The sequence below is a fragment of the Eimeria maxima genome, genomic scaffold (assembly GCF_000499605.1).
Source record: "Eimeria maxima Weybridge genomic scaffold, Emw_scaff437, whole genome shotgun sequence".
Lineage (NCBI taxonomy): Eukaryota > Apicomplexa > Conoidasida > Eucoccidiorida > Eimeriidae > Eimeria > Eimeria maxima.
The window spans coordinates 16,707-27,659 of NW_013563855.1; the positions used below are offsets into that span (position 1 = coordinate 16,707).

Consider the following 10,953-nt stretch of genomic DNA (forward strand, 5'->3'; position numbering starts at 1 on the left):
GCCCCCCCCCCCCCCCCCCCCAGCCCGATCTAAACCAAAGTTACATGCAGGCTTGCATGCATGCCCATCAGCCCCCTCGAGCGAAATAGCCCCACTACACGCACCTCGCTCTGTCTGTCTACACCCCTTCAACGAAAAATGCTAAGATACCAGAAGTTAAAAATTCCTCTCACTGGAGACTACACAAACAGCAAACCCAATGCGTCCCCACTTCATCACGCAAATGTATACACAAGGAAAACGTCAGCTAGCCAGCTACCTGGCTAGCGAGCTTGCCAGAGCGGCATTTCCCCCCACCGACACAAAGTTGCCGAGGTCTCATGGCTACCAGCAGGCAACTAAGTGAACATACACGCCTCTAACAACGAATGTTCTGCGCTCTAAAGAGCCTCTTGCTGCCACGTATAGAGCCAGCTAGCTGCAACACGAAGCGGCTAGCTGGCTAGCCTAGCGGCCGTATAGTCCTAATGTCAGAATTATATCTGGTGCAAGGTGCTGCTCGAGGCCTGTGAGTCCTCGGATTCCTGCTCGAGCTTGACGGCTGCCTCCAAGTTTTCTAGCTCCCTCGCCCTTTTGCTTTGCTGCTGTTCCTGCTCCTGGAGCAGCTGTTGCTGCTGCAGCTGCTGCTGCACGTACTGCTGCTTATGATGGCCCATTGTAGGGGAGGCGGAACGACCCCTGTAAGAGCCCTCTCTCTGTCTTGATTCCCACATCCGTGCTGTCTGTACACTTGGAGCGGCGATGGCTCCTTGCACCTGGGGGCCTGCGACCGTGGAAGAGTTGAAAAATACCAGAGGAGTGCGGCATCTAGGCGGTTGACTGTGACTGAGCTCTCTTGCAACGAGGTGATGGTCGTCAACAAGATAGCGTCTCCTGCTTGTCTCTACTGCGCCCATCTCCAAGTCTCCTCCCATAATCTCTTGAGCTGCAACTGCCCCAAAGACGGCCGCCCCTCCCCCCGCCACAGCGCCTCCTCCTACGGCACCAGGCATGGTTTCTTCATGTCCTTCTTCATGTCCCGCCGTGCTGCTGATATCCTCCTGGTCTGCTGCAGCCCCGCCCGCGTGTGTGGCCTCGTCGAAATCTCTTGTGGGGCTCGAGAAGGCCCCTGCCTCCCCTGCAAGGTCTCCACCTCCCGCTGGATCCTGCTGATTAGCTGTGGAGGTGGATGCACCCTGTTTCAGGCTCTTCAGTCTCCTCCCGCGTTGTCTTCGTGCATAGAACCCGCAACTCGAGAGCCCCAGCAGCAGCAACACCCCGCTCGCTATACCCACAGCGAGGTACAGGTTAGGGCTGGATGTACCTTCTTCTCGCTCCTCTTCCTTTCCTGCTCCTTGCTCCTCTTCTTGTCTTTCTTCTTCTTGAGGCTCGTCCAAACCATCGCCTTCCCCGCTCGTGCCGCTGCTGTCTCCCTTCCCTGCAGCAGCACCTGCTTCTGCAGCAATAGATGAGCTTGCTGTGTCCTCTGTGCTTTCAGGCGTCAAGTACTGCTTCGCTGCCGCACCGTAGGAAGCTGCTGCCACCGCGGGGGGGGCCTCATTTCCCAGATTCCTAAGTGCCTCCAGGTGTTGAAGACGCGAATCCAAGCCGGCCTTTGCATCACCTGCCCGTGTCTTGAGGTCCGCTGACGTCTGTTGTAAATCGCTCAAAGATACAACCGCAGGAGCAGCCTTGCTGCTGGGGCTGGTGCTCTTATCAGCAGCAACACTTAGCCGACGGGAGGTCCCGCCGGCAGACGCATGTGTCGTCTGCGAATCTGGCGCTTCGCTGCTGCTGCTGCTCCCTGGGGTCACTATCTTGTTGCTCTCAGAGAACGCCTTCAGTTCATCCAAGCTACTGCTTACGCGGCTCGCACAAACCTCCACGTCTTCCGCCTCGCCCCTCAAGAACTCGCCCAACTGCCGCGCTCGGCCTTCACCAGCAGCAAACGCGTCTGCAGCTGCAGCTGCAGCAGCAGCAGCGGAATCCGCGTCAGGCCCCTCCCCTGTTCGAAAAAACACACGATACATGCAGCAGAGTGCTCCCTATGCATTTCACAAGCACCCAGCATTCACCTCCAGTTGGGAACAACTGCACCGTCCCTCTGTTGCAACAACAGCAGCAAGAAATACAACAATAGCAACACCACCCCCTGCAACCGCAACAGCAAGAAGGGTAGCATGGTTTCTCCTTACCTTCTGCAGTCTGTTTCTGTCTCGCAGCATGCAGATTTTCTGCTGCCTGTTGTGTTTGGAGCACAAGAGCTTCAAACGCCGGGACTCCGAGCTTCATTATATTTTCGAGCCTACTATCTGCATGACTGAGCAGCTGTCTCAACTGTTTTAGCACATCCTCCAGCATTTGCTCAAGGGCGCCGTCGCCTCCCTCCTGGTCTCTGAACTTCTGAAGCTCCTTCTCCAGTTGGTGACCCTTCTTGGCCACATCTTCTGCTGCAGCGTCTGCATCCTGGAGAACTGTCTGGAGCTCCTGCGCCCCCATATCGCTGATACCCAGAGGCCCGTCTCCGACCACTGCACGCAGGCTTGCTAAACGGACGTTCGCTGCTGCTTTCTGTGCCTCACGCTGTGCCTTCATACATGCCTCTTCTTGCTTCTTCAACTCCCCTCCTAGAGCTACAAGGTGCACAACGCGCCTCTGCAGTGTCTCCGACAGCCCTCCGCTCGATGGCCGCTGCACAGGACCACCCCCCTGTTTGCTGCTGCTGCTGCTTTCTTTGAGGCGGTCTTGAATGGAGTTTCTCTTCAAAGCGGCCTTCAGCTCTTTCACATCAACACTTAGAGTCCCCTGCACCTTTTGCATTTGCGCCTTCAGCTCCTTTGCCCTCTCTAAGTGTTGCTCACCGTGTGTAAGATGCTCACTGGCTTTGCGGCCATATCGGTTGATCACTTCCTTGGAAGAAAGGCCCTCTTCTACGCTAGTTCCCTCCTTAGCCGGCTTTGCTTGCGGCTGCTGCTGCTGCTGCTGCTGCAACTTCTTCCCTATCTCAGCCAGCGCAGCCTTCGTCTCTTCCACCTGCTGGTGCACATCTTGCCTTTGACTTGCAAACCGGGATGCTATCTTGCTGGCAGATTCTGCACGTTTCTGGGCTGCTGCCGCTTCTGCTGCTGCAGCGGCTGCTGCAGCAGCAGCACCGGCAGCCTCCAATCGTTGGTGCTCTTTCACTAGGCCATCCTGTTGCCGTCTGAACGCCTCTGCCACCTCCTGCACCTTCTTCTCCAGCTTTTTCAAATCCTCAATGGTCTGCCCTGCCTCACCGTAGAAGTCTTCCGCTTGGCGCTCTGCACTGCGGAGGGCAGCAGCAGCCCTTAGAGCAGCAGACCGAGCGTCATCCATATAGCGCTCTGCTGCTGCACGTCGGGAGTCGAACTTGTAGTGTTTCTCGAGGTCAGACCACTGGGCCTGACCACTGGTCACTTTGTTCTGGGCCTCCTCAATGTCCTCCATCAACATCTTATTGAACTGATCGGCAGCTTTCCGAGCGGCTGCTGCCTCCTCCGTGCGAGCAAGTAGCGCAGCATTCAACATCCTGTGTTGGTGCGCTGCTTGTCGCACCCACGCGTCTCCTTCGCTGATTGCGGTAGAGTATTGGCTTAAGGTGCGGCCGAGCTGGCGGCTGACTTCTTCTTTCACAGCAGCAATGGCATCGGAAGCCTGCGTCGCCTTGTGCTTCAGTTTTTTCTGCAGGTGCTCCCCTCGCGTCCGCAAACCCTCAGCAGCAGATACTCCTCGCGCCTTTAAACTCTCGCTCTGCACCGATGCGACCATGGAATCCACTGCCTGCACCCTCAGACTTAAGTCTGCCAGCAGCGCCTTCGCCGCCTCTACAGCCTCCTCCACCCTCAAGGACATATCGCCGGCTCGCTGCAGCAGCTGCTGCAGCGTCAGGCTGTCATGCGCTGCTTCCGCCGCCTGAGCGTCCTTACGGATCTGCCCCGAGGCCAAACCCAAGCCCACAATAGTTCTAAGCTCATCTTCAGTCAGCTGGAGTGTCTTTTCGGCTTCTTCAACGAGTTGCAGCAGCGTTCGTCTCTGTTTCAACTCCTCCATGCCTTCCTGGAAAGACTTTGTCAGCGCCGCTAGTTGCTCCCCTGCTCGCTTGATGTGCCGCACTGATGACTCCATCTCCGCCCCGCTACTAGCCACCAAGTGAGACAGCTGCAGCTCCATATTCCGCATCGCCTTCCTTACTCCTGCTGCTTCAGGCCCCATACCCTCCACCATCTGTGAAGCCAAGCGCAGCAGGCGACCCGCCTCAGTTGTCGATTTAACGACTGCCCCGTCCGCGAGCTGTATAGACTCCGCCATCTGCAAACACAATACCAATACCATGTACATGACGACAACATGCATCGACAGCACAACAACTACTGGTATCAAAAGCCATGACAGTTGTCGTAGCACTAGCCGTGGCAAGTGTAGCGACGGCAGCAGAGGCTTCACCAGCAGCAGCAGCAGGTGCAGTAACTACAGCAAAGTATGCGCAACAGCAGCAGATGTTTCTGCTGCCCCGCAACCCTCTATCTGCTTGTGTGATCGCCTCTAAGCAGCATCAACCCCCAAGATGGCTCCCCATGTGCTACAAGTCTCTATAATGTTTCTTATATTCTCTGCATGCACTCGAAAATTGCCAGTATGGGGGGGAGACTGCCTGCTCGTAGCACTCACCTTCTTCGCCGCTTCCAACTCGGCCTTCGCCTGAGCCTCAAACTGTGCAAGAGACTTGAGCTTTTCTGCAGACAGGCCTCTCTTCAGCAACTCCAATGTATGCGTGGACTTGGCCTCAATCGCGTCCACCTCCTCCCGCAGCCTTGGCCCCAAGGCCTTCAAAACCTCAACCATCTGCTCCACCTTCTCCACTATCGCCTTCGCGTCCCGAAGAGGATCTGCAGAAGCAGAAGCACCAGGAGCAGCCAAACACAATCCTGTCTACCATCCAACGCATGAAGGCAATATATAACCCCCCAAACCCCCAGCCACTAAGAGTCTACGGAACAACGAAACATGCAACCAAGAGAGCAAGGAGAAATGCGTTTTTTGCATGCCAGTTGCCCCCTGGGCAAAATCACAAACCGTGACAATAATAAAACAACACTATGCCTAATCAATTGAAAGGAATAATTACTACCAGGCTGGTAGTAATAACGTATGTCCAACGCACCCTCCAAGACCTTAACCTCTCTTAAGAACACATCAGCTTCCACCATCCTCTTGATGTGTTCATTGCCGACCGATTCGAAGTCATAAATGCGTGGAGAGGGCTGTTTGGTAAAGCGGAACACATCACCAGGGGCCTCCGCCAGAGAAAAGCGCGATTTGGGGTGTAGAGACTCGCCTGCAGCAACGATAGCATCGGCAACAATGAGACAAGCAATAAAAACAGCACCACGGACAACAGCATCAACCAAACGACTAAGACTAGACCAAAGAAACAGCACCAGAAACAAAGACAGAACAGGAAAACCGGGCCGACTCTCTCCCACTGTTGTTGTTTTTCTCTGCTTGGTTATTCAGAGAGAGAAGAAACAGAGCTCCTACCGAGCAAGACAGCAGAAGTAAAGGAATGCATACAGCACCTTGTCCCACTCACGTGTTGGCTTGGCTGGATATCCACTTTTCAGTTCCTCCCGATACTTTGCAATGCCTTCATCCACTTCCTTCTGCCACTGATCCAGCTTTGCATCATCGGCCGTTACAGCTAAGCGCTGCGCGTAGTTGCGCACGGACAGATCATCCTGGTCCGGGCCTGCAGCGGAGGCCTCAACGCCAGAGCCGAACAGGGGTAGCCCTCCGGCTGTAACGCCTATGGCAGCAACTACCAAACACCTCCACCGCGTCACCATCTCTCCCAAGACAGCCAAGGATCGTTCTCCTACCACACGGTTGGAGCCCCTCTTCGGGAGGCTAGTTGCTGACAAGCACAGTACAAAACCCTCAATAGGAAGTCAAGGGCTGCGACAAGAAATTTGAAAGCCAACACACAGGTCTTCCCCAAATGTTGGAGTGGAAGAACACCACGCAATAAAAAGGGTGCCTCCGTCACCGTACGCGCTGCTGCAGCGGGCTACAGAGCGCAGAGAATTGGTGGGCAGATGATGAGTCCGTCTACCCGAGTGCAGAGCTCGTTATAAACCACTAAGGACAGGACGTGTCTGCGGAAGCAGCTGAATCAACCTCCTCGGTGGGCTAGCAATGTCGAGACAGCAGCCCGCCCCTCCTCCTAGTGGCGGGCGGCTGCAACAGTTGTTAGTTTGGAGGACTATTGAACTACTATTGAAGAAAAAGAAAACTGTTGAATCAGTCGCCTCAGAAACAAACTTGCCGTCCTTCCTGGACGCACGCTGAACAGTCGCAGAGGGGTCCGATGCAACTAGACCAGCCAGACAGGGCTCGTAAGTCCCTTGAAGGTGCAGCTAAATCCTCTAATACGTGCCACAAAAGACCTCGGCAACAAATATGAGCCCGTTATAAAGGAAAAGCCAAAAAGATACGCCCAGGGAGTCCTTAAAGCAACACCAACCCGCAAAACTGTCCATCGATCTAGGGGAAGTGGTGGTGGTGCTCGCTGGGGCTGAGCTCCATCGAGCGGCCACTCACCCTCAACTTAAGAGTTCCCACCTTTCCTTATGTCTTAAAATTCAGGATGTTGAATGTAATAAAGTGCCTATTTTTTAAAGCAATGTCACGTCAGCGGTTCCTGAGGGGTGCCACTGACCATTGGTTCCGGGTCCCAGCTTCGAACTCTACCAGTGGCAATTACGTCAGACTGCTTTGCCTTGCTTCCTTTTAAAGAGTGAGGCGAGTGTGTTGTTTCTCGTTCCAAAACAGTTGGTGTCTTATTACAATCCCCACTGATTTAATTGTGTTTGAAGCCCCACTCCTTCTCGTTCGAAACGATCAACAGACAACGATTGGCCGCAAGGCAGCACCACTGCATCAGTAGCTCTCATTTCCTCCTTAATACAGTCATAAAAGCGTTACAGGTTGTTTACGTGAACTAATTGTTCACATGAGTTATGTAGACGCCATCGAATGGACTCAGTGCGATGCGATCTCTGGAGTGCGTGCATGTTGGTAGACTGTCTGCTAGAGAGTGCCCTCTCATATGTTCTTTGCACCATCATTAGCAGCGGGTGCACATACAGATAAAGGAAACGGAAAAATGAGTTTCCTCAAGGGTTGTGCATGCGGGCATATCTCTAAGTTTCCCCCCAATACAAGGTATTGAATGCACCTTCGAAGAAGACAGGCCCTGTGGTCCATGGTCACTGGGCTGTAAATGTGGAGTTTATGTCAGTCCCAAGGCCGTCTTCTGGATGACACGGAGCTGCATGTTGAACGAGAGCTCAAGATAGACACGCGCCCATGACCGCTCTTAGTGGATGACTGCCCGCTGATCTGCAGCTTGACTGCAGTTCCAGTGTGCTCTGGAACTCGCATTGGTGCAGCTGAGGAGACAGGGTTAGCAGTTTGCTTTGTCACCGAACTTGCCCCGCCTCTATAGCTATAATCAGATAGCCGTTGTGCGCTTGCCGCTAACTTCTGTAGTCGCGCAATATCAACTTGCGGTATGGAGAGGTTAGGAGTTTGTTTGGAACTCTGCATGGGTCTGACGTTATCTCCCTCTCTTGAAAAATGCTGAAATTCTTGAATGCAAGGCTGTGCCACAAAGTGGTGATTGGCTCTATTGATGCCTGCTGCTGGAACACGTGTTTTCCCGAATGCTAGGTGTGATGCTTTGCTGCTGACACTCGAAGAACTGGAGTTCTTGCTTATGTGCAGCGGTTTAGGGGTGCAATTAGACATCAGAGAACTATTAAGCTTCAGCAACCCAGTTCCCCCTGGATTTGGACCTCTCGAGCTCTGCGGCTGACAAGACGGACCAGAAACGCAGGAAACTTCGCTGCTGGTCCTCTTCAGAACAGCCGAATGCGGAGGTCGGAGTTTTAAATTTTCTAGAGGGCATCTTGGGGAGGCGGTACGAACTGACTGAGGTGGAGCTGGAGCCAGCCGGCCAGTATTGCAGGCGCCCTTCGTTGCAAGGCCTCTGGGTGTATGGATTCGTGATGATGCACTGGAAACAGAACTGGCTCTTTTTGAGCCAACGCGGGGTGACTTTGCTGCAGTGGTTTCAAGTTCCTGCAGAAATTCTAACTAGTGTTTCGCAGAAGTAGGATTATGCGGTTAATTGAGCCTACCGCCAGGCGCTTTCGAAGCGACCAAACCTTTGCGCGTAGCCGCCGTATTAGCTCCTGTTTTCTTGTAGGTTCAGAGAATACACATTAAAAACGAATAGACAGAATTATACTTTACATCTTTATAAGCAGATAGCTGCCGCAGGATACACAGCTCGGTGGGTCCAGCACCCGACTCAAAGAAACCATCCATTGGAAAGGAAATATAGTTGAATATGAGGCGAATATATCCAGTTAATCCGCAGAAAACGTGGAAAAAATGGGGCAGATCGCCAAAAATGACGAGGCAGATCGCCCGTATTTCAGCAGAGCAACAAGAAAAAATTCGGTCACCGTCGAAAAGGAAGAAGGCATTAAGTGACGCACTCCAGTAGCCTTACGGGAAAAAAAATTGAGGTGTCTGTACACCTCACGGAGGTTTCTCAGTGACGAAAGCTGAAACCTGGTGATAGAAAGCTCTGTGGAGTGGTCATGGTATATTGAACGCCATGCTGATGCGCAAATCTAATTCATGTTTCCCCCGTTTTTGTGGTTTTTTGGCTTTTATCGTTTCCATATTTGCTTCTGAATAAAGCCAACTCAGTGTCACCAAATGCGATACCCCCCTTAGCCTCCCACAGGCCGTTCAAGGTGACCTTGAATCGCCTCCACCTACTAGTTGAGGTGTATTTGCAAGACTTCTGCATCCAACCTCCAAGCATCTAATCGTTTAGAACTAATTATGTTTAATGAACGACGCTGTATTCTTCTTGATGCTTCCCATTATACGCTCTCTCTCTACCTACTCACCTTGTGGCGACGGGGAGCTCGGGGCGGAGCCCTGGCACAATAAGTTCCGCGCAGCGTTAGATAATTAATGATGCTTTCCGCTCTAGTTGAATAGCCAATATAATTAATGAGAATTGCAAAACAAGAATAATACCTCTAAAACCATGGCTGCAGCTTTTTCCAGCGATGCCTTGCTGATGCTGCAACATTGCCCAGCTCTGATAACTGAACTGAACCGCATTCGTCAGCGGTGGAGATGGAAGGACCCGATGTGCAGCTCTCCCTCTTTGGAGGGTTTGGAACTGTCAGAAAAGCACTTAATGTGTTCCTTTTAAGCACAGCGTTCTGGAGAATCCATGTTTGTAGCTTTCTGCATGGCGTTCGTCACCCGTCAAAGTGGCATATCCAGTCTGCAAGACTGGCCTCCCTCTTATACGATATCGGCTTGTGCGCGAGGATACCTACTTGAAGATGTGGCGAATTCGGAAGAAATTAATGCCAGACACCCTTGTGGATGCCAACATCATGTCGGCACTCCCGGTTTTCTGTGAGAAAATCGTTTTCGTTGGAGACGCGAGATCGGGCAAGTCAAGTGTGATCGACAGGTGCATGCAGCAACAGGAGAGAGATCGCAGTCGCCATATTACTGCATATCAGGACCATCTCTCTACTTTCTTTGTTCCTAGGAAATAAGCACAGTGTATGCAGAACCTCCTAGAATCCTATACAGCTAGACAACTCCTCCAGTCAGCAAGATAGTTGTACCTGAGGCTAGAACACTGGAGCGTCATCTGCCAGTCTTCCTATGCAGAAAATTAAAAAGAGCTCACGGAAGGTCAAGCGTCAACGATAAGTGTACAGAATAGCGCATTATGTGTGTAGGGATTCTGCATGCATGTACCACCATACAACGCCATACAATCGGGATGTGTGCAGCTAGCCAACTATAGCCTTGCAGCTTGGCCATAGTTGTTGTTGCACTTTCTTTAGTATTTGACGACAAATGGCTATTTCGTAGCCTCGGAATGATGCAGCAGGTGCAGCAGGAACTCATAAGTATTTGAATGTTGCTTACATGTTGCATGCATGCATGCAGGTATATTCACAACAGTTTTAGCCCGGATCCCGACCCAACGTTATCGATGCGTCTCGGGACGAAGTCTTGGGCGGTCTCTGAGCCTTCTGCATGCGTGGTGAATGTGGAGTTGTGGGATACCCAAAGAGGTGTCCGTCTTATTATTTTATTCAAGACCCTTTCTATCAATAAATAGTTAAATATATCTATCAGCTAATAGATGAATATATCCTTATAGATAGGAATATTCCCTTTTAGTTCCCTAGACGTTTCCTTTAAGTAGAAAGAAGAACACAAACAGCAACCCGCAGATCCACTACTCTAATGCAGATAGCCTGTCTGCCTATGCGCTTACTGCAACTCCTGCTGCTTGTTCTAATATACACAACTGCTGTTGTTGGTGGTGGTGGTGCTGCTGCTGTTGCGTTTGTTGTTGCAGTTTGGTAAGAATCCAGCAGGGGAGGAGTTCTGGCGTGGTACTCGTGCAGTGGTAGTATGTGTAGATGGGCAGTCGTCCTCTTGTAGTAGTTCATCTCTTCGTTGGTTAACAGGAGATGCAATAAATGAATGTCGTAAATATGAGCCATCAGCAATAATATTTTTATTAGCAACTAAATCAGATACTTTATCAGAAAGAAGAGAAAATGATATACAAGATGAATTACAATCTTTTGTTGATCAAAGACTTTGTACTACTTGGGCACTTGTTTCTGCTAAAACTATGAAAGGTAATTCATTTATTTATTTTATTTATTTATTTTATTTATTTTATTTTTTTATGTCTATTCATATATTCATGTATACAATATTATATTCCTTCCTTACCTTCTTTCTTAACCATTAATTTGCTACATATATAACATATATGTTATATATATATGTATTATATATATATATATATATATATATATATATATA

At 51.1% G+C, this 10,953-nt stretch overlaps 1 protein-coding gene across 1 annotated transcript; it reads right to left on the reverse strand.

Annotated features, from left to right (window-relative positions):
- Positions 1–476: 476 nt before the first annotated feature.
- On the reverse strand, positions 477–5,840 carry EMWEY_00033070 (myosin heavy chain, putative; the record flags this gene model as incomplete). The annotated part of the gene is made up of 5 exons (XM_013478463.1): positions 477–1,984; positions 2,175–4,305; positions 4,666–4,883; positions 5,159–5,332; positions 5,588–5,840. 5 exons carry the CDS (start codon positions 5,838–5,840, stop codon positions 477–479), a joined length of 4,284 nt encoding a protein of 1,427 aa, XP_013333917.1.
- Between the last annotated feature and the right edge of the window lie 5,113 nt (positions 5,841–10,953).